This window comes from Megalops cyprinoides, chromosome 5, assembly GCF_013368585.1.
Source record: "Megalops cyprinoides isolate fMegCyp1 chromosome 5, fMegCyp1.pri, whole genome shotgun sequence".
NCBI lineage: Eukaryota > Metazoa > Chordata > Actinopteri > Elopiformes > Megalopidae > Megalops > Megalops cyprinoides.
In genome coordinates, this window is record NC_050587.1 from 40,690,848 (window position 1) to 40,718,582 (window position 27,735).

General features: G+C 45.3%; 2 protein-coding genes across 5 annotated transcripts; both read left to right on the forward strand.

The window, feature by feature from the left end:
• The first annotated feature begins 779 nt into the window (after positions 1 to 779).
• On the forward strand, positions 780 to 20,509 carry LOC118777737 (dematin-like). 2 transcript variants are annotated; one of them, XM_036528867.1, is made up of 17 exons: positions 780 to 1,217; positions 9,917 to 9,973; positions 10,446 to 10,508; positions 11,103 to 11,180; positions 11,329 to 11,484; positions 11,711 to 11,755; positions 13,280 to 13,409; positions 13,771 to 13,815; positions 13,947 to 14,096; positions 15,753 to 15,865; positions 16,425 to 16,530; positions 16,925 to 16,989; positions 17,880 to 17,928; positions 18,046 to 18,053; positions 18,355 to 18,420; positions 18,717 to 18,797; positions 19,275 to 20,509. In XM_036528867.1, exons 3-17 carry the CDS (start codon positions 10,500 to 10,502, stop codon positions 19,386 to 19,388), a joined length of 1,215 nt encoding a protein of 404 aa, XP_036384760.1. In that variant the 5' UTR covers positions 780 to 1,217; positions 9,917 to 9,973; positions 10,446 to 10,499; the 3' UTR covers positions 19,389 to 20,509. The 2 variants fall into 2 exon arrangements, with proteins under 2 accessions (XP_036384760.1, XP_036384761.1); XM_036528868.1 differs by lacking the exon at positions 11,103 to 11,180.
• A 2,089-nt stretch (positions 20,510 to 22,598) lies between these two features.
• On the forward strand, positions 22,599 to 27,729 carry LOC118778012 (matrix metalloproteinase-9-like). 3 transcript variants are annotated; one of them, XR_005004980.1, is made up of 6 exons: positions 22,599 to 24,191; positions 24,439 to 24,818; positions 25,281 to 25,295; positions 25,966 to 26,106; positions 26,408 to 26,470; positions 26,758 to 27,729. XR_005004980.1 is itself a non-coding variant. In XM_036529313.1 (6 exons), exons 1-6 carry the CDS (start codon positions 23,975 to 23,977, stop codon positions 26,304 to 26,306), a joined length of 642 nt encoding a protein of 213 aa, XP_036385206.1. In that variant the 5' UTR covers positions 22,599 to 23,974; the 3' UTR covers positions 26,307 to 26,351. The 3 variants fall into 3 exon arrangements, 2 of the variants coding, with proteins under 2 accessions (XP_036385206.1, XP_036385207.1); XM_036529313.1 differs by lacking the exons at positions 26,408 to 26,470; positions 26,758 to 27,729 and adding an exon at positions 26,272 to 26,351 and having other exon boundaries at positions 24,439 to 24,462; positions 24,651 to 24,818; positions 25,966 to 26,148; XM_036529314.1 differs by lacking the exons at positions 26,408 to 26,470; positions 26,758 to 27,729 and having other exon boundaries at positions 22,599 to 23,422; positions 24,099 to 24,191; positions 24,439 to 24,462; positions 24,651 to 24,818; positions 25,966 to 26,280.
• The last annotated feature ends 6 nt before the right edge of the window (positions 27,730 to 27,735 follow it).

Consider the following 27,735-nt stretch of genomic DNA (forward strand, 5'->3'; position numbering starts at 1 on the left):
TGGTTGTTCTTTTCCCTGATCCTGCACAGGGGCGTGTCTGAGACAGTGGCGATCAGACTCCTGGTGTTCTCCGAGCAGGCCTGGTGTGTGAGAGAGTGGCGATGGAGCGGAACCTTTACCGGACAGAGGTGTCCTCATGCATAACATCAGCAGGGCAGATTGTCTACATACCTCCATAGTACATTGGCATCTCTGGGCAAACGGAAAACTTCACAGTGTGCGTTATAAGATAGATTTATTGTTGACTATTTCTATTTTAATATTACTGCACAATTGCATTTATTTGCTGCATGGAGCCATGGAAGCACACGCAAAATCTGTGTTCATCACATTTAAATGCTTTAACTTTAATGAACCAGAACAGGCAGATTTAAACGGGCAGTCCTGCGCAATTTAACACCTTACAATTTATGGTGGCACGTACAGCCCGCTGTGGGCCCCAGCGAGGCTACTCTCCTCCACACTAATGTTTGCATAACGGAGAAAAATGGCAAAACACAAAAGTGCATTCAATGACGGTGACACGTGATCTTTGCAGGTTCCATTCTACTGTAGGCTACATCAATCATTTGGAAAGATAAACCTGGATGGAAATGGGACGAGTCCCGGGTTTTTGTCATTGACACTTGTAATTATAGCGCAGGCTGCTGTATTACATCTATTCAAGATTTCCTGTTGCATCTAAAAGATAGGGATCCCTGTGTGTTTCTGTCTGTTTGATGCTAGCATTGATCAACGAATATAACGCTTCGACTGTAAATGCAGAAAACACAGGCAAGCAGCAGGCATATGTTTTACAGAACACGCAAATGTACACAATACGAAAGTAATCAACTAATGCGCCGAGCGAAGTGAGACCTTTCCGTATTTTTGTTGGGTAGTTACAGTTGTGAAGGGCTCCTGTGATATAATGCATTGTCATCGGGCTTTCAGAATACCCCCACCCAGTTATTGAGAATGGGTCGCGCCAGCTGCGCAGGCGGCAGAAGACGCGCAGATTGGATCTATCAGAGGAGAACAGCCCTGTTCCCGTCTGCGCGTCGCATCTGAGCCCGTGGACCGACCCGCCGAAACGAGGGGAACGACCTGTTCTGCGCCCCAAATTTAATGTACCGCTCAGGGTTTTTAAAACAAAGGAACCAGCATGTTATGTTGTTGAGGGAGAAGACGAGCGTTTTTTTCTTTGCAAAGAGGACAATATTTTCAAGCGTGAAAAGGTAGGAGTCTTACGTGTTGTATTGTCTTGTTGTTTTTGGTGTTTTGCTACTGAGTGCACGCATGTGTACTAGACGCTGCCTCGTCTCCATCTCAAACTGTAACATCTTCGAGCAATTATTTTTCGGTCACCATGGTAATTGGATAATGCCGTGCTCCCGACACAGCCTTGAACTGGCTGAAGCTGCATGGAAACACCTACACATACACGGAAAGGTGCGTGCTGTATTTCTGCACGCAGAAACGGGGGACGAACACGCGCACTTTCTTATTGCGTGCTGGATTAAGAAATGGTGATGTAGTGTTAAAAAACAGGCGATGGAGGAGAAACGGGACGGTCCTGTGCTTATCGGAGCTGTGTATCGCCTTCAGACACGGGCAGTGGGGTGCTGCCCCCCTGCAAATACCGTTTCGTCCCGTGCGGTTGAAACTGATATCCTGCGACATCGGCGTTAATGTATTTAAACTTAAAAAGGCATCATTTATGTGTTCAACTCTCGGTCATGTGGATATTTTAAAGGTTGTACGAGATGCGAGAGTGAGGTAGAAGATACTGTAGAAAGCGCTACAGGCTGTGAACAGTATTGTTCTCCCTCACTGAAGAGTCACTCGTGGAAAAACACCCCACAGAGGGTGTGTTCAATGCCGCTTCGTTTGAGCTGTTTGATACGAGCCGCGCCTCCGCAAGCGCATTGTGCTGTATCCGATACTAATTAAAAAATTAAATTGCACTGCGCGTGCAGTTGGGCCTAATAACTAGGGTGTGATATGGAGGAGCCTTCAGATAGCGAGTAAAAGCCTTCGAATATCAGTCACTCACGTGGTCCTTAAATTCCTCAGCAACATGCATGCGAAACCACCGTGGGTTAAAATGACTACATTTGGTCATGTTTCAAATTCTACCCCCACAGTGTTCCTGTGTGGGACGCGTTTGTTCAGGGATCAGCGTGGCGTGGGAGGCCTCTCACCCACGTAGAGCACACGATTACATTATAGTCAGTATTTGCACAGGCATTGTGCTCTTGCATAATCCTCCCGGGAAAAGTTACCGAGATTTTTTTTTTTTGTGGATGAAGTATCTCGACGCTTTTATCATTAACGAGGGTCCTGTTAAACTGCAAAGCCAAGCGCTTCTCCCGCGATTTAGGCAAGTTTCTGGGCCGGATATTGCGGATATTCTTTTCAGAGTCGCATTGGATGTTGTACAGTAGTTTATATGGCTAGAACGTTAGGCTGTAACGGCACAATAGCGTTCCAAATATAAATATAAAAAAATTATTTACTTGTTTGCTTGCTTGCTTGCATACAGCAACGTAATCAAGCAGGTAACGTTGAACTCAATGCTGTGTTGCGTGATAGGAGAGAAAGCACTTTGTTGGTGAAGGAAACTATGTGTATGTGTGTTGGCTGGTGTGTGGAGCTCAGTTTTCCTGTGAAAAGTGACAGGAAACCTGCTTCCCACAGGGAGTGCTTCCTGGCTGGTTCCATTCAGCGGTTCATTTCTGGGTCAGAATATGAGCACATTTCCATCATCACTTACAGGGGTTGACGAACATCTGAAAGCTGAATGTCATGATATACAGACAATCCCATAAAAACCCGTTAAAATAAATGCTGAAGATTGCAGACCCTCGCTGCCTTGATGCGGTGCGTCTCTGCTCAGACTCCCTCTAGTGGCCAGTTTGTGACACTATCGTGTACAGCCTTCAGATCCTTTGGATGCCACAAGGTATACTAGTTTCCATACTATAAAACTGAATACGATGAAGACCCGTAGTGTTCAAGACATACATGGACATCATCTTCTCTAGTTAAAAACTGAAACAGAACGTGTGCAATAGAGCATTCACCTGTTCATCTGCTCCCAAAACTGATGGCTTCAAAACTGTTCTTTTTCTGTGGTTAACTAGTAAATATATTGTGAACTTTGTGTGTTAAATGTTTGCATATGTTTGAGGATCATCAAATCGTTCATTTCCATGTATAATCTTTCCAAATAACAGATCTGTGTTCCATCATCTTCCTTTGAAATGGAGGAGATGTGTAATGGATTCTGGTAGCCAGCCGATGGCTGATGAGTCCTACCCTCCTGAATGAGGGTGTGTCAGACAGAGGCATGTGGGGAGAGTGCGTGGGTCACAGCTGAGCAGCTCTGCTCTGCCTGAAGGCCTCGGTTTTGTTGAGATTTAAATGGAACTGTTTTTGTAAACCCTTCACCCTCTGTTGTTTTATATGCAGCGCATTGGTCGCTGTCATAACACCTCATTTCTGAGATATACATTACAGACAGCCAGGCAGACACAGAGATGCTGACTCAATGAAGCACCATCGTGGGGAGAGTAATGGCAGGAATGTTTTATTGCAGCACAACATGCTTTAACATGAAGTCTGTAGGTGCTCATAGCCTGGGCGATTTGCATTTAACACTTTGCCTGCTTATAGAGGTAAACGTGTGCTGAGGCCATTCAGTTGAAGGTTGCTGAGCTTTGCTGCACTCCAGTCTGATTTTCGTTGGTATTTTGGTTCGGTGGCAAGTGTAGAGATACCGTGAGGAAAGTCTATACTTCCTGCTATTGTGTGAAAAGTTCCCGTCCAGCAACTGAAGAAAGACACTAAGCTTCAGGGAACCAAACCAAAAAACCCAAAAAGGGTTTTAGCAATCGGCCTTCCTTTGGGGGTTCCTGGAAAATACTAACAATTCTCTTTTATTCCCTGTATAAATTCCTCATTTTTAAAGTCCATGCGATTTCATGCTTTTTCAGGTCTTTTTTCCTCTGTCTCCGTTTCATGTTAGTTTGATTGCAGGCCTTGAGGAAGAGGTCGTGTCTGTGGGCTGCAGTGAAAGGGGTTAAAGCTTAATTAAGCTCCGCTAATGACTCCCTATCGCTGGCTCAATCCAGGCCCAAAGCCGGATCCCAGACAGTGACGGATCACTACCCAGCGGATGACGTTCAGATTACATTACCCTGTTGTTTGTCTCACGCTAATTTCATTATCTGTCACTTTGCTGAAAAAAAACTCTCCCTTTTGCAGCTATCAGTGGCTCCTCTTCTTTTAATATTAAAACAGAAACGTTGTTGATGTCACACCAGTGCTTCATTTGTAAATCGGGGGGTGCCAGAGGGGGTGTGTGTGTCTGTGTGTGTGGGGGTGACCGGGGGGGTTCATTGGTCCCAGCAGTGTCCCAAACACAGTGCTGAAACAAGACGCTGCTGTATGGAAATGCCCACATACTCAGCTGTGGGACTCACAGGCCTGCATTTCAAATAATTTGCATAATATAATCATTATGGCACTAATTTAAAATGATTTTAAAATACTCATCAATACACATCACATGCAAATTCCCACACACTTAACTGTAGGGTTTACAGGTCCACATTACAGGTGCACATGTCAATGTGCAGCTCTTCTCAATGTAGATTCAGCAGAGGCCTACCGGTATTACAGATTATACTGAGGTGTTTATCAATGGGAAATGTGTGCTTACACTGCAGCTGTGTCCTCCTGCGTGTCCTTACTCTGTGTTTTTCTCAATGTGTGGGTTTTTGTGTTTATCAGGCATATTAGGGTTGCTTGGCCTTGGTTTGAGCTGCCGTCGAAATTTCTGTGGACCTGGTGCTGGGCACTTCACTAGGCCTGTAGCTACTTCCCATCTCATCTCCGCTGTGAGCTCATGACACCTCCCCTGCCTTCATAGTGCTGTCCATCCACCACCTCCCGCTGGTGCCCTTTGTGTAGCATAGTGGTAAGGAGCAGGACTGTAACCGAAAGGTTGCCAGCTTGATTCCCTACTGGGTTACTGCTGTTTTACTCTTGGTTAAGGTACGTAACACAAAATTACCTCAGTAAAATGCTGTAAAAATATTTTAATATTATTAAAAATTTTTTACATGTTACCCATGTAAGTTGCTCTGGGTAAGAGTGTCTGCTAAATGCCAATAATGTAATGTAATGCATGTTTTTTTCTAGCTACTAGTACTGACGCTAAGCTAGCATTAGTAGCGCTGCAGTCTCTGCCCCTCATCATTAGCCTTCATGTTGTTTGCACTCATTTAATGACACAGGTTCACAGTTTGACAGTTCCGCCATGCATGACATGAGCTTTTCGCTACATGTAGACCTGATTTCAGATCAGCTAGCTGTGATCAGCCCACCGCATAATAACATTATCTAAAGCTAAAAATACGAGCAGGCCTGGCATCAGTAACAGCATAATGTATGCCATAAGCCTTCCAAGTTATTGAAGAGGAGGGGAAACAGACAGAGGAGACTTTATTGTGGATTTTACATTACAGACAACAATAATTGTTGGAGCGAGAGGAGCTGGATGCACACATATCGGTCCTGGAATGCAGGCAGTCCGAAACTGAGATGTGCTGGATCCTCTGCACATTAAGCAGTGCGTCACAGAGAAGCACTCCCAACTGACTCCTGCTTCTTACCCAGCATTGTGGCTGTACTTTGTTCCTGATGGTTTTAAGAGCTGAGTAAATGTGTATTTAGTAAATGTTTGGAGAATGCAGAATGGCTCGGGAGTTGGCCACTAATTCGCTGTTCCACGCCTTGGTGTCGTTTTCGTTAAATACGTGTCAAGGCAGGCTGACCCAGTTTAGCTTTTTCTCTGCTTGCTTCACAGTGACATTGGCCCTGGTGCTCTTAAGTCCTTCTGGAGGGAATTAAGCAAGACATTTCAGAGCTACGTAGGACAGAGGCGTTCTTAATCAAACTCAGGCCCAGTGATGATGTCATCCTCCTATTAGCTCACCCTTCTGTTGGGGATATTGGGAAAAACAACACAGCTTATGTAATATTGGCAGATACACAGGGTTATGAAAGCAGAGGAATGGGCACTGCAATCTCAGGTGTGTGCCCCCGAAATCCTGCAGAATCAATAAAGTGAAAAACATTATTGATAGGAAATGCAGATATCTACAGAATGTGCATATTTACCATCCACCATCCGTGATGAATAATACCTTTGTAGATATTCCTGCACATATAGGCATTTCTCAATGTGTTAATTCCAGTTTTTCATGATAAAAATTCATTTGGATTGCTGTGGCAGTGTTGTTCATGACTTTCCAGAAGGTAAGAGGGTGCAAAATCCCATTCTCTCTCTCTCACACACACACACACACACACACACACACACACACACAGATTCCGCATGGAGACACACACACAGCACAGCTTGGCAGTGTGTGGAAATGTTTATGGATGGAGCGTTGCTGAAGGTCAGGGGTCCTGGCACTGGTCTGGGTGCCTGTCGTTTTGTCGTGTGTTTGAAGTGCCAGACGGGTCATTCACTGGGGGGCTGCATTGTGGTTGGTCCTGTGCTTGTATTTCTGGCCCTTCCTGATTCTGAAACTTCCTGCGCTTTGGCAGGGAGCTGTTGCACAGATATCCTCCCAGCAGCAGAGCTGAGCCCCCCCCTGTACAGACAGGGAGGGAGAAAAGCGGGTGAATGAACCCGGAGAGAAGATCGCCTCGCTCTCCTCACGCCACAGGGCTGCTCTTATTGTCAGCACTGCAGTCTGACTGCGGTTGAGTTGGGGTTTACTGTGTGGGGCAGACTGAGGTTGAGTTGGGGTTTACTGTGTGGGGCAGACTGAGGTTGAGTTGGGGTTTACTGTGTGGGGCAGACTGAGGTTGAGTTGGGGTTTACTGTGTGGGGCAGACTGAGGTTGTGTTGGGATTTGTGGGGTTTACCGTGTGGGGCAGACTGTGGTTGTGTTGGGGTTTGTCGTGTGAGGCAGACTGGGGTTGTGTTGCGGTTTGCTGTGACTCTGTCTCCATGGTGAGTGTTTGGCAGGCTGCAGCAGTGTGAGGTGGTGGGGGTGGGGGTGTGGGGGTGTGGGGTTCTCCTAACTGGGGGTTGAGACGGGACTGTGTGGGGAGGGAGAGAAGGACAAGATGGGGAGCGATCTGTGAATTCAGCACTGATGAGGTCACCCAGCTGGTGGGTGGTGGCCTGGAGAGGACAATCAGAGCGCAGAGAGAGAGGAGACAGGCAATGTTACCTCAGGACCTGCTGAAGTTTACATCAGGCAGCCAGCAGGAACCCCAGAGTTTGAGAAAAATGTGTGCTCCCTGGGGCTCAGGAGAGGCATGAGGCGTTGTCACGGCGATGAACTCACCAACGACCTCCGAGCAACCAGAGGGAGGAGAGCGTTACCCTGGGGATGGAAGCAGAGAGCTGATTGGGCGTTGGCCTGTCATGTTGTGCAGAGATAAGTGGCGTGGAGGGGTGGGGTGTTAGGAAGCAGGGGAGAGAGCGAGAAACTGACACTGAGAGAGAGGGAGAGAGGGAGAGAGAGAGAGAGAGGGAGGGAGAGAGAGAGAGGGAGGGAAGGAGCGAGAGAGAGAGAGAAGGAGAGAGAGGGAGAGAGACAGGGAGAGGGGAACAGGCAGAGGAAGGGAATCTTGATTTAAGGATATCCTAGTTATCTCACTCAGCCTGTTTCCATGGAAACCTGATGTGTATTGTTCCACCTCTTCGTTGTTGTTCTTTTTTCATTTTTCCAAACTAAATTCCCTTCCTTCTCAGTGAATATGGTTGGTTGCTCTTTTTTAAGTCTGTGCTGGGTGTGTGTGTGTGTGTGTGTGTGTGTAATTTGTTTTTTTCTTTTGACAGTACAAAGCTAATACCTACGAGCTGTGCTTTGTGGCTGCAAGCTGTGTGTCCTGGGTAAGAGATGTGTACAGTACTGGTTTATATTCTAGTGTGTGTGAGCGAATGTGTTTAGGTTTTTGGAGAGAGAAAAATTGTGTATCTGTGTGTGTCTGCCTGTTTATAGAAAAATAGTGTGGTTGTTGACCTCCTCTGTGACTGCAAGAGTGGCAGCTTTGACAGTCGTTATCTAAACAGGAAGCACTTCGGCTGTCTTAGGCCGAGTGAACTCACTCGCTGTGTCCGTTAAACACAAAATCAATCCGCTCAGTGCACCGTTTCCCTAGAGCTGACGCTCCTAACAACCAGCTCGGCTCTGACCGAGGATAGCATGATTCAGGGCTCCGCCAGGAGGAGCGCTCGAATTGAAGCGTGATTATCCACAAAGGAGTGCAGAGGAGATGTCTGCCGCTGATGGCTGCCCCCGCAGCTCGGCGTTCACGTTGTTCACCGTGAAACCGGTGATGAATCGCGCTGTAAAGATGGAGCTCAGGTGGCGGGGCACGGTCAATAAGGCGGGGGCGCATTTGGGCTTCTTTTCGGGGGGCGGCACACTATCACGCCCAAGCGAATCCGAGCGAACCCAAGCGGCTGTGGAAACCACAGCTATACCAGCTCAAACGTGCAGCACCGCGGTGGCGGAGTCAGTGCCCGAGAGCCGTGCATGTGTTTGAGCTGTTTTTCTCCACCTCTTAATTACAGAATGTACATTTTAGGTTAACCTATTAAATAATTAGGCCAGTTAGGTTAATAATATGGACAAATTACTGAATCGGAATTAAACTCTGACATCAAGTTGACATTTAACATTTTATTTTTGAATCAAAAGTCTACAATTGAAAATGATTAAATATGCATTTTAGCATAGAGTATATTGAGATATGCACTGTAAATTGGTCTGAACAGAATGGTGTTTGGGAATAGCAGGAAAGTCTGAATCCGACAGAATCTGCAATAAGAAGTAATGCTGTTTTAATGCAGATGCAATTACAGTAAAGGTAATAATCCTGTGTAAAGCAGCCATTCTCCCGCCAACCTCGAGAAAATAGCGGTTCTGTCCACATTGGGAGTTTGCAGCGTTACAGGTTTTCATGGTTGCGGTGTGACGGCATCGGGACGGGTCATGCGCTGGGGTGAGTGGGGGCAGCCACAGCACGGGCACTGATTTAAACTGAGTTTAAATGAACATGCTCGGTAGTGATGATGTCGGTTCATATCAGTGCCTCCTAGTCCAGTATAATACATCAGTGTATCCAATTGGGTCCTTTTGGAATCATATATCGGTATGTTAATCAGTAAGGGCTCCCACGGAAAACCATGGGCAGCAGGGAGAGTGTGTCCTGTTTCCCATCAGGAGGAGAATTGATTAGGCCCTCTCTCCGTAGAGCTGACGGCCTGGTTTTTACTCTACAGCTCAGAGTGTGCGTGCTGCCTGAGTGAATGTACTTAAGTAATGAAATATTCAGGCCCTTGTTTCTGTCTCATGAGTTAAATGGGCGAAAGAGCAGGAAGTGAGTCAGGAAAAGCTGCTCCGAGAGTATTGATTATTCAGCCTGACTGACGATCAGCATGACCTGATCAGGTCTCTGTTTCACGGTCACACGTGAGGGTTGATGCATGTGGACACATGTTAAATGCCTGGGATTGAAGACGCCTGCAGGTCTGAAACCGCTGGGCTTATGGAACACTCGTGATCACTGCCTGTCAATCAGAGCTCAAACACAGTAGTGCTAATCTTGATACAAACGGTATGGAGAGTTCAGGTATTGCCTCGTACAGCCTATAATGAGCTCATCCTATTCACCAGCAAATATGAACATAGACATTAGAAATGCATAGCCTGTATCAGAACTAACAAGAATGAAATACAAGTATATTTGCATTTTTTATTTCTGTTGTACTATGTAAATATCTGGATTGCATGTGTCCAGGTTACACTGTACTTGTATTAACCTGACTGATCTCTGCAGCCTCTCTGGGTTGGGTAAGCTGAGTAAAACTCATTCTGTTTCACTTCTTCTCTTCCAGGTCAGTCTGTGTTCAGGGATCCCAGTCTGAGTGACATGGAATGTCAGATCGTCTGAGGTGAGGGGCCTACAAAACACACCTTACATCCTGTTGCCCACAGAACTCCTCTGCGATGGAGTGCAAAAAAACCTCTCAGACCAATTGCCTGTTGCATATTTGTTGGGTGGGAGGTGATTATACAGAGTTCTACCCACACCAGTGCTTGGTGTAGAGGCAAGACTGCCCTCTAGTGGCTCACACCCTGATTCTTCAAGGAGGTCTCATGAGTTCTGCCCAACTGCAGGTGCACTTAGCTTCAGCAGTCAGGCAGGAGAAGCTTACAGTAAACCTACTTCATATGTGAATCTGTCAGAAGAATGACAGGTGCTTCAGCTGATTTATGATACCAGAATGTTTTATGGAATTAGTAATTCCTGTTACTCTAGGGCTGCCTTTTCCTTCTCTCATCTGATCGGTTAGTCAAAGCTGAGTTTTTCACCTCCTTCTGTAGCTTACTTCTTTTCCCTCTCTTTTCCCTCTCTGTGGACAGAACCTTCTGGCTGATACACATATCAAGAAAACCTCTCCACCATCCCCTGTAGATATGCAAAAGGTAAACTCCACTGGCTAGTGCAATGCTCTGGGCCAGCTGGATGCACACTCTAATGGCCAGTCAGTCTGAAACTGGTCTGTGTTTGAGATTCCCGCTGTGTGGCGTGATGCTGCAGCCTTCAAAGGTGTCTCATCTGTCTATGCTGCACATTAATAGTGGCAGTTACTCGTGTTCATTTAAAGAGAAAATGCTCTGAATGTGTAATTCTCATATGAGTCGATATCGATATGTGTGCTGTGTGTGTACTGTGTCCTTAGCAGATTTTGTGAGCTGCCCTTCTGACTGGATAGTGGTTTGTCTGTTATACGTATTGTGATGTAGTGTTGTTTGATTTTGCCAATCTGGTTTATGAGTTGTTGGGGGGTATTAGTGATGGAAAAAAGAAATGTGAACTAATTTTTCTCACATAGGAGATTTTATCTCCTAATTAAGACTTGTAAAGTCCTACTAATGAGATTTTATCACGAATTAGGAGAATTTTCTCTTCAGTTTTATCATCATTGGCACTGCCACGCTTCCAGGGCGGTGTGTGCGTGTAGCTGTGTGTGTCACTACTGTCCTGCTGTGTTATTGTGTGTCGCCTTTATGTGACAGGAGGCAGGCACTGCCCCAGGCAGCTTGTCATCCTCTCGGGGTCCTAGTGCCCCTGGGTCACCAGCCGTCACAATCGTGGTAAGTCTAGCGCCTCCTAGTGGTGGCTTGTGAGCTTGTGACAGGCAGTTAGAGGGATATCTCTAAACTGCTCAAGTCAAATGAAGATGGACCTAATGGGGCTGTTTCTTACTGGCTCTCCTTTCCTCTCCTCTCCTCTCCCCCCCAGGCCAAAATGGACAACCAGGTGATTGGGTACAAGGATCTTGCTGCCATTCCCAAAGACAAAGCCATTCTGGAGGTGGAGCGACCTGATTGGATGATCTATGAGCCGCACTTCAGCATCTCCTCTCTGGACCGGTCTGAGCTCTCCAGGAGTCGCGAGGTCAGAGCAGTTCCATCTCAGCTAAAAAAAAGCATCAGAGTGGCCGTGAGACCTTTACTGCTGACATTCCCCACAGTGCCATTAATACTCTACAAATAATTATATTTCTCGCTAGCATTAATTATTGATGACTCTGAAACACTGGAATGACAGAATGACCCTCTCTCTCTCTCTTCCTCTTTCCCTCCCTCCCTCTCTTCCCTCTCTTTCTTTTTCTCTTTTCCAGAGGTCCGTTTCGCCGCACTCTATCTCGCCTCCACCCTCCCCAGGGGTAAGACTAATTAATCCCCCTGCCGCTGACTGCCCTCTGACCCCCAGACAGAGACTGCTCCCTCCTGATCTGAGCCCCAGCTTGGATTTTATCATCTTAATGTGAATTTATCCAACAACAACACACATGAAACCATGATGCTGAGACCATGAGTTGTTCACTACAGATACTCCATTAACCTAGCAAATATTCCTCTCCTGAGGTCAGTCCATCTCCCGTCCTTCTGTGTGGGGTAGTCTCCAGTCGGCTCCGACCGTGTTAGAATGCTGCCTACGTGTGTTCTGACCACACCCCTCCATAAAGACTCACTATGACCCAGCAAATTAGTACACTTTTAAAAGAGACTCAATGTTAAGCACATGGAGCTGAATTTCTGACCAGCAAAGAGAATCTGTACAGGGCTTGGATCGGTATGTTTGTGAGGTTACATTAGATAACGGGTCGGAGAGCTTGCCCTGATAATGGCCCTCTTCTCTGCTTTCATGCAATTGAGGAGTAATTATGGGTCTTGCTTTATGATGAGATCCTGCTTGCTTATAATAACGCCTTGCCTCAGAGACAGTATTGATTGGCTGTAAGTCAGACAGGTACTCGCGTGTCTCCGCTGAAAGCTGAAGTCTGAGGGTGGGTCTGAGTCACAGAAGCAGCTGCCGTTTGGAAAGGCAACTCTTCCTGTTCTCTCACCGGGTCTTGGCTTTTATCTCCTGCATTAATTATTAAGATGCTGATTGGTTGAAACGCTTGAGGGCTTGTTTCTTCAGTATAACAGGAAGTACAGGGTTAACACAGAGGAAGTAGGAAGGGTCAGAAAGGACTAATCTGACAGCAGCACTACACCATGTATCTGTGTATGTGATCTTCCTGCCAAACCATGTCATGAGTGAAGTTTTATACAGTGTTGATCTTTTGTTAGTATGTAAAAGAACACATGTGTGTGTGTGTGTGTGTTTGTGTGTGTGTGTGTGTTTCCAGGATAAAACTGCTGATGCTGTTGACCCACTGTCTCCCCTTCTCCCTCTCTCTCCTCTCCCTCTCCCTCCCTCTCTCCCTCTCTCTCTCCTCTCTCTCTCCTCTCTCTCTCCCTCTCTCTCTCTGCTCTCTCTCTCCTCTCCCTCTCCCTCCCTCTCTCCCTCTCTCTCTCTCTCCCTCTCCCTCTCTCTCTCTGCTCCCTGTCTCCTCTCCTCTCCCTCCCTCTCTCTCTCCCTCTCTCCCTCTCTCCCTCCCTCTCTCTCTACCTCTCTCTCTCTCTCCCTCTCTCCTTCCTTCTCTCTCCCTCTCTCTCTCTCTCCCTCTCTCCCTCCTTCTCTCTCCCTCTCACTCTCTCTCCCACACTCTCTCCCTCTCTCTCTCTCTCTCTCTCACTCTCCCCCTCTCTCTCTGCTCTCTGTCTCCTCTCCTCTCCCTCCCTCTCTCTCTCCCTCTCTCCCTCCTTCTCTCTCCCTCTCCCTCTCTCCCTCCTTCTCTCTCCCTCCTTCTCTCTCTCTCTCTCTCTCTCTCTCTCTCCATCTCTCCATCTCTCTGCAGGCCTCAGGGGGAGAGCAGAGGGAGTTGCTGGAGCAGAGGTCCCTTGGGGGGGACTCCACGCTGGGCTCCACAGCCCAGATCCGCAAAGTCAGCGCCTCCAAGGGCCCCATACAGCACTTTCACCGGCCAGGTACCCGCCCCTCTCTGAACACAACTCATCAGCAACATCATTGCCCATCACTCACATGGGTGTCAGTGAGCTTCAGTTAGTGGTACAGTCCATATTTAATTTCATTACGCCCAGTCCTCTCCCTGCAGTTAATGGTACAGTCCATATTTAATTTCATTACGCCCAGTCCTATCCCTGCAGTTAATGGTACAGTCCATATTTAATTTCATTACGTCCAGTCTTCCCCCCACAGTAAATGGTACAGTCCGTATTTAATCTCATTATGTCCAGTCCTTCCCCCGCAGTTTATGGTACAGTCTGTATTTATGTCTGATGTTATTCTGGGTTAATTTTTATAAATGTTCCCTGTGGTTCTCTTCAGACAATGGCACCAACATCTATAAGAAGCCGCCAATTTACAAGCATGGTAATGTTTCTGTTAATTTCCTCTGCTGTTTGATTAGACGGTTGCATGCGGTGAATGTGATGGTTAGATCCAGGCCTGCAATGGGGTGCAGGAAAGTTTCTGACTCTGGGGTGCTCTCTCTCTCCTGGCAGATGTCTCCATGGCCGCCCCGCATGTCAAGCACCGAGGTGACCTCATCATCGCATCCTCCAAATTCCCTGCTGCCCAGCCTCCAGACCCCAGCCAGCCTTCCAAAATCGAGACGGAGTACTGGCCCTGCCCCCCCTCACTGGCTGCCATGGGTACGCTCCCGCCTCCCTCTCCAGGTCACAGGTGCCGTGTTTGTATGATGGACGTGTTTATCTGGGATGATTTCCTCATAGTACCTTTTACATGCAGAATCAGTTATTCTCCGGGATATTCACGAGTTGATTCAGGCGATTCAAACCTGAAACTTCCTGGTGCAGCCTGCCGCTGGTCAGAGGTGGAAAACCCCGGCTTCAGACAGTAAAAGTCCTACCACGTATTTGTTCCACCCATGCACTACACCAGCTGAATTTAATTAGTGAAATCACCTTGTTTAGTGAATGGCTAGAACAAATACATGGTAGGACTTACTTTCTGAAGCCGGGTTTTCCACCTCTGCCGCTGGTAGAGGTGATGAGGTCTCAGTCCAGATCACTGCAGACGCTAGAGAAAGGCTGAGGGGACACTGCTCTAATCAGTCTTTCTAATCGTCCAATCAGTCTGTCTCCTCCTTTAATCGGTCTTTCTCATCCTCCAATCAGTGTCTCCTCCCTTAATCAGTCTTTCTCATCCTCCAATCAGTGTCTCCTCCTTTAATCTGTCTTTCTCATCCTCCAATCAGTGTCTCCTCCTTTAATCAGTCTTTCTTTTCCTCCAATCAGTGTCTCCTCCCTTAATCAGTCTTTCTCATCCTCCAATCAGTGTCTCCTCCTTTAATCGGTCTTTCTCATCCTCCAATCAGTGTCTCCTCCTTTAATCAGTCTTTCTTTTCCTCCAATCAGTGTCTCCTCCTTTAATCGGTCTTTCTTTTCCTCCAATCAGTGTCTCCTCCTTTAATCGGTCTTTCTCATTCTCCAATCAGTGTCTCCTCCCTTAATCAGTCTTTCTCATCCTCCAATCAGTGTCTCCTCCTTTAATCGGTCTTTCTCATCCTCCAATCAGTGTCTCCTCCTTTAATCAGTCTTTCTCATCCTCCAATCAGTGTCTCCTCCCTTAATCAGTCTTTCTCATCCTCCAATCAGTGTCTCCTCCTTTAATCGGTCTTTCTCATCCTCCAATCAGTGTCTCCTCCTTTAATCAGTCTTTCTCATCCTCCAATCAGTGTCTCCTCCCTTAATCAGTCTTTCTCATCCTCCAATCAGTGTCTCCTCCTTTAATCAGTCTTTCTCATCCTCCAATCAGTGTCTCCTCCTTTAATCAGTCTTTCTTTTCCTCCAGTCAGGCTTTCTCATTCTTTATTTTGTCTTTCCACTCCTCTCGTCAGTTTTTTTTCCTCCTTTAATTCACCTTTATCCTGCTCTAGTCAGTCCTCCTTGTCCTCTAATCGGTCTTTGTCATTCTCTAAATGGTCTTTTTCCTCTAAATCCCCTTTCTTCTCCTCTAATTCAGCTTTCTTGTCTTCTAATCTGCCTTCCTTATCTTCTAATCAATCTTTCCCTTGCTGTAATCAGTCTTTTCTCTGCTCTAGTCGGCCTTCTGCTGTGATTGGTTTTTCTCCTCCTGTAATCGGTGTGATCTGTGCTGTCAGAGATCAGGTTTTCTCCTCCTGTAACCGGTGTGCTCTGTACTGTCAGAGATCAGGTTTTCTCCTCCTGTAACCGGTGTGCTCTGTGCTGTCAGAGATCAGGTTTTCTCCTCCTGTAACCGGTGTGCTCTGTGCTGTCAGAGATCAGGTTTTCTCCTCCTGTAATCGGTGTGCTCTGTGCTGTTAGAGATCGAGTGGAGGAAGAGGAAGACAAGACATGGGGGGACAGAGGAAGAGGAAGATGATGAAGGGGATCTGACAGAAGACACCAGGCGTCTGCAGCAGCAGGAGCTAGACAAAGTGAGAACAGCATCGGCTACTGCATAGATCACACACCTGAGACTGTACCTGTCAGATCACACACCTGTGACTTTGCCTGTCAGTTCACACATCTGCTAACTATGCCACATGTATGTAACTACGCTATCTGTAATTATGTATAAGAGCAATGGCCCACCTGGGAACTGAACCAGCAGTGTTTGGGTTACATGTCTGACTCCTGACCTCTGCACCTGGGGAACACTCACAGAGGCAGAGCTATCTATGGGTTGTTTTTGTATAAATTTGAATAATTTAATTTAATATAAATTTTAACTTTGAATTGACCTGTTTACACTAAATTGTAAAGTCTCATTTTTAATGTGTGGCCCAGATCAGCCTGGTGGATATTCTGCATATTCTGCCTTGTTGAAGCCATAAGTGTTGGAGTATCCTAGCTCGTTATGAACATTCTAAAACAGAACATCAGCAGCGGAACCCTGTTTCCACCTGCGACCTCACAGACAGGTGATAGTAACAGTGTGGCTGAGTATCTGGTCAGAGTAGAATATCTGTGGTGATGGAGCTGCTTCTCTTTCAGATCCAGTCTAACCTGGGGAAGTTAATTCTGAAGGAGGAAATGGAGAAATCGGTGCCCTTCCGCAGAAAGACCCGCTCACTGCCTGACAGAACACCCATGCACCTGGGTTAGTGAGCCTGTGTGAGTGTGAGTGTGTGTTTGTGTGTGTGAGTGTGTGAGTGTGTGAGTGTGTGAGTGTGTGAGTGTGTGAGTGAGTGTGTGAGTGAGTGAGTGAGTGAGTGAGTGAGTGAGTGAGTGAGTGAGTGAGTGTGTGTGTGTGTGTGTGTATACATATACACATACAGTATTCATACAGTATATATGAATATATAGCTAGATTGATAGTAGAAACACATGAGGTGAATCATAGGAGATCCCCTTTTGTTTGATTGGGAGAACACTAAGAAGGAAATGTTTGGGACAAGAAGAAAGGCATACCCATGATACATGTGGACAATGTGAGGTATAACCATTGAGTCCAAACTGAGGTGTACAAATGGTTCTGTCGTTTTTCCCCACAGGTTCAAATTCCAACACCTCCAAAGCCAACACCCTCCCGGCCTGCAGCAGAAGCGGCCTAACCCGGGTGCGTGTGCAGAGAAGCACACCAGTAGGGGGCACTGTGAAGCTGCTATTGCTCTGGACACATTCTGAGATCACAGCTGCTAAAGATGTCCAATACAGCAGACCCACAATGTTCCAGGGGGAAACCATCTATGGACACTGGCAAACAAAAAGCACCAGTACTCTTCTGGACAGATAATGAAAACTGTCCGGTGCTCAAAGGGGCATTTTCATCTGACTCAAAATACATTTTAATATAGTAAAAGAATACATTATTTACATAATGGTCAATACATTTCATTACATTCATTAACATCCAACACGAGAGCACAGAAGTGTATCCATTCAAGTTAAATGAGCAACAGGATTATCACCTGGACAGCCTAGAAAACTAAGGGAAATCAAGTACACACACTACCATATATCACGCAGCCACTAGATCACAGTATCCATAACACATTGAGACACTACAAGTAAAATAAGCAGTGAGTAGATTGAATGTTAGAAACTGGTTTAAAAGCTGGTCTCAGCTGTGATTGGTCAGAGCTGCAGGTTTAAAAGCTGGTCTCAGGTGAGATTGGTCAGAGCTGTAGGTTTAAAAGCTGGTCTCAGGTGAGATTGGTCAGAGCTACAGGTTTAAAAGTTGGTCTCAGCTGTGATTGGTCAGAGGTGCAGGTTTAAAACCTGGTTTCAGCTGTGATTGGTCAGAGCTACAGGTTTATAAGTTGGTCTCAGCTGTGATTGGTCAGAGGTGCAGGTTTAAAACCTGGTTTCAGCTGTGATTGGTCAGAGCTGCAGGTTTAAAAGCTGGTCTCAGGTGAGATTGGTCAGAGCTGCAGGTTTAAAAGCTGGTCTCAGCTGTGATTGGTCAGAGCTACAGGTTTACATCTTGTCTGTGCTCTCTGTCTGCAGCTGCAGTCGGCAGAGTTTCCCTCCTCTGGGAATGACAGGGAAAGGCCAGGTAAGTCTGTGAAAACGCTGTTTTCTCACTGTCTGCTTTAACCATATTCAGAGTGATGCAATGCCTCATGGTAACCTGTGATATGCTATTCATGCTCATTGTCCTGTTCTTTTTCAGGTGTACAGGTAAGATTGCTTATTTTGATTGCACGTGTATACACACAGACATGCTCATAATACAGTATATGGCATTTTAAAACCCTGAACCAAATGTTTGACCATTTCGTTTTATACATATGCATGTTGAATATTCTTGTATATTTTTGTGCAGTTATGCATGTGTTGAATGACAGGCATCATGATGTATGCACCTGGGGGTTTGGGAGGAAACGTTACTGTAACGCTGCAGTAATGTGATGACATGGCGATGGTGCAGAAGCAGCACAGTAATATGACAGCACTTACACTGTTCACCTTATTTCTGTAGAATGGAGAGACCCAGAGGGGCCGCATGGACCGGGGAAATTCCCTCCCCAGCATCTTGGAGCAGAAGGTAAGGGGGGAGGGGGTTAATATCTTAAACATACCTGACACACCCTCAAAAGCTTCTTTACTCCCAGGAAGGTGAGGGGTTCAAATCCAGGTGAGTTTTCTGCTTTCAGTGTTAAAAGTGAAGGATTATGGGTAAGGCCCTGTGGTGGATTTGAGACTTTGGTTCCTGCAGTGACCTGGCCTCCAGGTGTGTGGTTGCACCTGTCAGTTCGGCTCACTGTGTCAGGACGAGGCTTTGTTACCTGCCAAGGAAGATTCTGGGTATTTTTAAGAGGCCATCTTTTGTTCTCTCGACAGATCTACCCCTACGAGATGCTCATCGTCACCCATAGAGGGCGCAGTAAACTCCCTCCCGGGGTGGACAGGACCAGGCTGGAGGTAGGAGGCCCAGACTGTGGCCTGTGCTCAACTCTCCAGCGCACACCCAACGCTCTCTAAATGTTGCTGTGATGTTGTAGTGGCGCTATCCAGTATCCCTGCTCTCATAACAGGGAGCCATGTTGTTGGCAGAGCTGCATCAGATCAATACAGGAAGAGAAGATCTCTTTTGCAGGATAATCTGTTTCCCTCTGATTTCAGGCCAGCTCAAGCTTTTAGCTGACCTTTTAACGCTTTAAAAGCACAAGACAGATGTAACTGTCACAGTGGACATTTGGTGGAGGATGAAAAAGAGGCAAACCTGAAGCTCTTAGTGATTGGACGCCAGTCTTGCGTCTTACGTAGGAGGCGGGCCTATGGGAGGTCTGCCTTATGGTGTTTTACAGGTGGGGGCCTATGGGGCGTCTACCTTATGGTGTTTTACAGGTGGGTTTTTGATCTGAGCAATTGACGCTCTCAGTTCCTTTCTCCCTACAGAGACACCTGTCCCCAGAGGAGTTCCACCACCTGTTCGGAATGACCATCGCAGAGTTTGACCGCCTGTCGCTCTGGAAACGGAACGAGTTGAAGAAGAAGGTTTCGCTCTTTTAAATGAGAGGAGAGGCGTTTCTCCCGAATGCCTTTGTGTTCCCTGAGAAACCAGGAAAAAAATCTGTTCCTTTACCAGGCAAATAAAACTGTTGAAATGCTTAATCTGGGAGCAGGATGGGAAATCCCTGCATGGCACGACCATGCTGTAACACATCTTTAACACAAGTCCCACCGCCGAGTTTTCTAACGCCGGCTTTCTAACTAATCACACATGTAGGCCACTGCCTTCTGTTCCTGCCTCTCTCTATAACTGCGTCCGCAAAGCATATGAAGTTTACAAAGGGCTGTATGTCAGATATTGCTTTTACATCTACTGTCCCATCCTCCTGGACAGCAGGGCATCTGTTTCTGGGTTGGCTCAGAGATGCAGCAGAATTCTTGAGCTCAGAGCCTTTCCTCACTGCACAGGCTTGCCTTGTGCTGCCCACAATGAGTCAGTTATGAAAAAAAAAAAGGTCCCAGTTACTGAATCTCTAATCTAAAATGCGTAGTCACAGTGTCTCGTGAGCGTATTCATGTTGTGGAAAAAAAACGAATTTAAAAAGGCACCGAGCTGTTACAGCAGTTCAGCCATATAATCACGCAGACTCACATCCAGTTGGAAAAACAGTTTCATACGTTTCTTTCAAAAGAAATGAAAACTTTCTTTTCAAAAGCAAATGAAATTACTTTTGGTTCAAGGGGGTGAGGACTTTTCATTTTCATTTGAAATGGCACTTGATGTGATCCATTACCGATTACAAGTAGCGAAACACCAATAATTGATTTTTCTGATATAGTGTCCCATGGGCATTCTGAGTTCTGCCTTTTGTAGGTAACACCGTCACCATTTCTTTCAGCTTAAACAGAGCAGTATATAATCTGTATTTCCTATCACTTGAGTTTGATTCTTCTGTTTTTGTGAATGCCACTCTTCTGATCAGCTCTGTGATCCTAATTTGAAGTATTTTCCTTGAAGAAAGTTTCAGTCATTCTGATTCTCAGGATTTTGGAAGGAAGGTGGGTGGTGGTGAACAGCGCTTGTTATTTATTTATACCAATAATGCTTGTACATGGTAAACTTGTTGCCTACTGGAAAGGGGCAACAGAGGAAATAAAGGCCTGTGTTTTTGATTGGTGTAGAGACCAGTGATGAAAGCTTTATCTGCTCCCTCCACACCTTCAGCATACACCTGTCAATCACACCTAGTGACTCCTCCTCCCTCATAAACGAGTTTTTAATTGGAGGACAGAGCAAGCCACAACTCGAAATTCCTGGGTGTGGCTTCTTTTCCTCAAGCCTCTCTTCTGATTGTCTGGCTAGATCCAACCAGCTGCTCACTCTCTTACTGGCAGCTGCTGAGCTGGCTACAGGATGGGATGCAAGCATACCTTTAAACAGGCAATCATCTGGACCTGGTTGTGATCGTTTTGTGTGACGATCAAATAGGACTCATCCAGACACATCTGATTCTTCTTTCCTTTTACTGGGTCTGCCTTTCGAACCTTTGTGCATCTTTCTGTTTCATTATTCACAAAGATGATTTTAACATTAAACCCAACCACCAGTCTCATTCTGATAACCCAGGGAATATAATGTATCTTTTTAATTACCAGGATATATTAATGTGAATCATAACCATTTGTTGATCCAGGTAAACTGCTCTAAGACACAGCCTTACTCTGGCTTTGCGGTTCTCCTCATTTTTGTGCTGCTTTCTGGTGTTATCATTGTCTCTGGTTTGACTTGTTTTCCTTGCCTTTGTGCCCATTCCCAGAGCCTTAAAGATGTAATATGGACACTCATGTAAAAAAGATGAAGCAGTGAATTGTGGGTACTGCAGAGTGGAATGGCGGTTGGAGGGACTCTATCGAGGCTGGCTACTCCAGCATCTGAAAGGGGCCAAAGCACTTCCCAGCACCCCTCAACTGCCTTTACTAATATCCACAATGGAGAGTAAAGGTATCTCTCCTGGTGTGATTGTCTGTGTGTGTGTGTGTGTGTGTGTGTATATATAAGTGTGTATGAGTGCATGAAGAACCATGACTACTTGGAACTCCTACATGACATTGTAATATGTGACCTGGACATTGGTGCCGTGAATAAATATAACCACCTATTTTTCTCTTGTTAATATGCACTGATATTGGTGTTAGTTTGGCCCCCTAATTGTTATTCATTGTTTTCATTTATTGTTTTGTTTAATAAGCACCTGCCTGTTCATTTACCACAAATAAGTCATAAACAGGGCTGGTAGAGACAATGCTTCATTCTGAATGTGGTAACAGGGGCGTGGTCCTTATTTGTACTGTATGTTATTTTATCAGTAGGAAGTGGGGGATATTTGGCCACCTGTACCGTTTGTCTTAAATTTGTCTTCCCTGAAACAGTGTGGCAGCAGTCCTGTACACTCCCCCTCCCCGTCTCTGTGAAAGACTGCAGCCCAAATCTGCCCTGCCGCTCCTCTGCTGTTTCCATAATCTCAACAGTAAATCAATAAATGAAAAAGAAGGAAGTGGTTCTGTCCTCATTTCAGTGCTGAGAAACACTTTCCTGCCTCCTATTTGTGCCTGTGGTTACAAACGGCACCGAATCGGTCACAGCGTATGAGAGTGCAGTTTGTTTTCAGTTTCATAGGGAGCGAGGAAATTTCTGACTTGAAGCCAGGAGTTGGCCTCGGCCTCTTAATTTGCAGCCCTGGCTGAGGGTGGGATTTTGTGCTCCTATCCCTTTTCTATTCCCTTTTCCCTCACGTCACTTTCACAAATATCTGGTCTGTCACCCTCATGCCATCATTTTTAGTAGAATAAACTAAATATCAAACAACCTATCACTGCTTGTATCTGTTAGAACCGGGAGGACAGTTTTTGGCCGAGAGGAGATCCAAACAGTTGGTGAGTTGACCTATGCCTCTCTGGTATAACTCTAAGGTAATAACTGTAAGGTAATCACTAGGTGAGGTATTCAGGTCATAAAAAAGGAAGCATCAGATGGATTATGAAGTCCAGCTGAGAAGGCAAGCAGCTCTGAGTGAAGGCAGATACCCACATATAGATCTAAATCCCAAGAGCTGATCTTTCCTATTCTACTGCAAAATAGCTACATCATTGTACAAAGTTCAGTTTGTTGTGGCTTCCTTTTGCAAGTGTCACGCAGAAGAATTTAATATATTTATTTCCCGGTGATGTGCTGACATTATTATTTTTTAAAATTTTATTTTATAACTTGTTTAGGTTCCACCAAGGGAGGTGAGTTATCCATTTCATTGCTTCATTATTTAAACACAGAAAATTTGTTTTATTCATCGATATCTATGGAAAATATAAGCATTCAGAAAAAAGCAAGAAGAACAGTTACAGCATCCGAAATTAACTTTTTGGTCCATCAGTAAAGGAAATTACCCTCTAGTTGGATTTTTCACCAGCCACAACATTTGTAATATTAGTTAACTTTAAAAAAGGAAGTGAAATCGGAGTGTTGCAATCACCCATGACCATCCTACTGCATGGTCACCTTGGCCAAAAGCAGAAATCATGGTGGAAATATATCTTTAGAGAGAGAAGGTGTCCGTTATCCGTTGCACACAATTGCAGATCACTTCCCTGGCACTCAACACTCCACTTCAGTTGCGTGAATTTGGTTTTGTACCTGTCTTTGTAGAAATGTGTTCCACTGTGCTGAGAGGGCGTTATGGGAGCTTGTTGTGCATGAATGCAGTGGAAAGACTCTCTTCCCAGAGCTGCAAACACCTGCATCGTCCAGCTGGAAGGGCCATTGAGGAAGTGGCTTGAGAAAGTTCTGGAGCATTTGCCCTTTTTTGGCTGGTAGACGACGGGTGAGATTAAGATCACGTAAAATGGCGCGATCAATGAGGATGACCAGAGCCATCCGAGGTGTGTTTGGTGACGCCCCCGACCCCCCCTTAAAAACCTCATGTGGAGGGAAGGGGAGGCACATCAGGGCTGAACTCGGCGGCTCGTTTGGGTGATGCTCCTCCTCCTCTCTCTGCTTACGAGACGAGCAGCTCGGCTTCATCTGACAGCGTGGTGCATTGGTGAGAGAACTTTTCACTTTGTTCTTGAAGAATAACTAACTGAGGTTCTTTTCTCTGAGAGTTTTAATGAAGTATCCTAAGTTCCTCAGTTCCAAACACAGGCATGGCAATATGGAAATGTCTGATAGCCGAGGTACTGCTTAGCTTGTCTTTACTTCTTTGACTGCTTCCTTAATGTGTACTTATCCTTACATAATCATCATGCTGTTATTGTCATTACTATCTTGTATGTTTAAAAGAAAGTATAACTGTATTGCTATGTAAATAAACACAGAACTTTTTTCCTGCTCAAACTTTTAAAAACTGTCATGTTTCACCCCAGCTATGAGGACAAAGTGTGGAGAGCTAAACCTGATCCTAACAGAAACATTCGCTGAGTAGACGTATTAACTTTGCTGCTAAGTGTATCAGTTATGGGTGTTTCATCCTCTAAGTTACAATCACAGGCATACAGCCATGTGTACTATCAGATAATATTCCCTGTGGCAAAGAATATAAAATATAAGAAAGAGCTGACAGAGAGATATCAAGAGAAGTCCTACCACCAGCATTATGATGGTGCCTCTGGTCCCTGTTGGACAGACACTGTTTAAGGTCAATAGGAAACAGTGCTGGCACAGGCAGTTGTGTCTGAAACTCTGGGTCTGCTCTCACTACAGGCTTGTTGTGATTGTAGGTGAAGAACTCCAGACCTGCTTATCCAACATGCAGCTGCTGTGTCTCCCTCTCCTTCTGCTCCTCCTGCCTGCCAGCAACACGCAGTTACTGAGTACGTCTAATCTAACAGCATCCATCTCCTCATTCAGGATACACATGTGGAGCCAGCAGGGCTATTCTCCCCTGGTTCTGGAAGGCACATTGATGATGGATAATGTTTTGACTATGGAACCATAAAGGGGTTTGTAATGATTATTAAAGGTTCTCCCTTATTCATAGATCAGTCTCTGATTAAAATGAATAGTGTCACTGAACACCCTGAGATACTTTCTCACTGATTTTATTGTTCCTCACTGCAGGTACCTGGACTACTGATGCTGATCGTGAGTACATCACTTTACTAACTCACAGAGTTACTGTCAATAGAAACATGCAGACAAATGCAGTCTAGTTTGGTCTCTGACTCATTTCTCATTCTTTATGCAGGGTGGTTAGCTCACAGTTTCATCTGCTGGGTCAGCTATAGAATAAAAACTGTGGGAGATGCACACTGACTATTTTCTTTCTGCAGAATATGACATCGCCACAAATTACTGTGTGTTCCCCTTCAAGTACAAAGGGGAGGAATATGAGTCATGCATGACAGCAGACTCTTCCAAATACAGACCATGGTGCTCTGTAACCAGTGACTACGACAAGGACGGTCTCTGGGGCTTCTGTATCGGCGATCGCACCACAGGTAGATACGTTCCACACATATGACGCTATACTGGGAACGGGTCTGTCAAAATATAAACACGGGGAAAGTTTTTGGTTGCACATAGTTAATACTCTTTTCATCTGCCTTCTTTTTAGGTGCTCCATATGTCCAATGAAACACTTTCTGACACTTTACATGTATTAAAAAAATTCAGACTGTTCAGATGAAAATATTATAAGATTAAGTCACGCATTTGATTTTCAGAAGATGACGCTTTTAAAGTAGTTCATCTTACCAGTTTGTGTCCATTTAAATGAACTGAACATTAACCTGATTTTTTGCAATGTCCTTTCTGATCATTCAGAATCTGTCAAATTTAGCCTAAGTGAAAGGAAATTACCTTTTGCAAATGTCATGTAGAAGAATATATTCTTAATGTATTAATATCCTTGTGATGTGCTGAAATTAATTACTTTTATTTTATTTTAATAATTTGTTTAGATTCCACTGAGGGGGGTGAGTTATCCATTTCATTGCTTCATTATTTAAACACAGAAAATTTGTTTTATTCACGGATATCTATGGAAAATATAACCATTCAGAAAACAAGCAAGATCTGTGTGGTGGCAACATCTGTAATATGAGCTAAAACAGTAAGCCAGCGATGGTTTTTGTTTTTATACCTAGCTAGTTAGGTAGCAAGCCACACATTATCTAAGTAACGCGAACGCTACACGGAGTCTCTAAAGATGAAAACAAACCTGCTTGAATAGCCATTCGGAGAGCAGTCGCTGCACGGAGGATGGTCTCCATTTATCGCCGTCTGTCCACACAGGGTACCTTGTGTCTCCACATGTTTAAACCGATCGTAGAGGCACCTATCATAATACGCGATGTGACAGGGATGGCGAAGAGTACTGTATTGCTTCTCAGATCAAAACTAGCAAGTTATCTGTGGAATAAAGACGAATTTACATCCCGTTGTGATATGCTGCCTACCAAACAGAAAATCTGTGCGTATTTGCGGGATGGTGGGTGTTAATTTCGGACCCTGCAATTATTCCCATAGCTACTGGAAATATTCTTGTATGTTTTTCTTTCGGTCTGTCCTTAAAGCGCTTCTGATGTTGTGTGTTTTGCCAGTTGTGTTTGAACCTGGTCACAGCGCCCTCTGTTTTTTCGGCAGACGCGTGTGTCTTTCCTTTTACATACAATGGAAAGTCGTATTCACAGTGCACCACCGCAGGATTTTTCCCCGGAGCTCCCTGGTGCGCCACTACCAGCGACTATGACACAGATAAAGAGTGGGCTTACTGTCCTACCTCAGGTAATACGCTGTCCCCCTCAGGTAATACGCTGTCCCCCTCAGGTAATATACTGCCCCACTCAGGTAGCATAATACCCCCTCAGGTAATATACTGCCCCACTCAGGTAGCATAATACCCCCTCAGGAAATATACTGCCCCACTCAGGGAACATAATACACCCTCAGGTAATACGCTGTCCCCCTTCAGCCCAGTAGGATAGGTGTATGTCTTGATATGCAGATACTGATAGTTTTAAAAGACAATGGGAGGCTAGCAGGGAGTTTTATTAGTAGCTCTCACATGCATCTCTCTTTATTTCAGGTGTGAGAGTTTACCGCATTCATGGTCCTTAACTGCAGAAGTGACAGAGACACAGCTGCCAAGGTAAAACCTGTCTCTTCTCACCAGCTCCACATCACAAAATGCCACATCTACACGTCTCACAGCCTCACACCTTCACTTTTTAAATCCTTTTTTTAATCATAATTGTATGAATGGCAAATATCTTCTTTTTATTACATATATCCCATTCTGATTTCTACTGTTTCTCTCCTCAGTTCACAACACTCAGGTTAATCCGGACACAGATATGTGGAAAGTAATGGTATATTGTAGAACATTTCAGGTGTTCAGGTTGACATCTTTCTGAATGTCTGTGTCCTGTTTTACAGATTATGAAAATGCCGGCTGTATCGCCATGATTCACAGAAGTGAAAGGTGGATAATTTGCTGCTTCGTTGCTTCAGTGATGCTTCCTTGCTTCAGATAAGAGGACCATTTTCCCTGTGATTACACTGATATGATCACTATCACAACGCCGTGTGTCATCGCTTGCTTGTTACACATGCTGAGCCATAAAGTCCTGTGTTCAATCCCAGCCGTGTCAACAGCCAATGAGGAACAGGAGCCCACAGCAGCGCAGCGAATCAGCTTTGTTCAGCCAGGGACAGGGGCGGGCCGGTCAGAGGGGGCTTCCTCGTCTCACTGCAGGTCACTCGGATGATGTCAGCCAAGCCGCACTTCACTCTAGCGAACCTGGCGACTTACAGTGTCTCAGGCCAGACAAGCCAGCTGTGGACGATCTCCTCTGCTGGATGATTGCTTTTGCTGCCATGTTGGGGTGAGACTAGTCTAGCATACACATGGCAAGTCCGAAATAGGGAAAATGGCAAAATATAAAAATGCAAACATGAAGAAAAAGCACTTAAAGAAACAAAGTCTCTCTCACAATGTAATGCGCTACTGCTTGCTGTTGAATAAAACACACTTGAGCATATCTGTGTTGACTGAGTGTCTTTATCATGGAGTATGTTTATGATAATGTCAGAACATGGTGAAAATTTCATAATAATATCAAGGCAAGGTCCTGGCAATATAGCGCCATCTCTCCGAGCTCCATTCTAAACCAAAATGAGAAACAGGTCATGGTGTATAACAAGTGAGGTACAGTGCTATTATGACCCCACCTACACACATAAATCTGATACATAAACATGTCTGATCATGTTTACAAATTGCAGCCCCATAACAACGCCACTGCCTTCAAGGATTGCAGTACTTTGGCATTTCCTCAACTTCTGAGGACGAAGTGTGAAAAATGTCGTAAACATAAACTGAGATCTACTCATAGGAAATTGTCTCACTCCCAG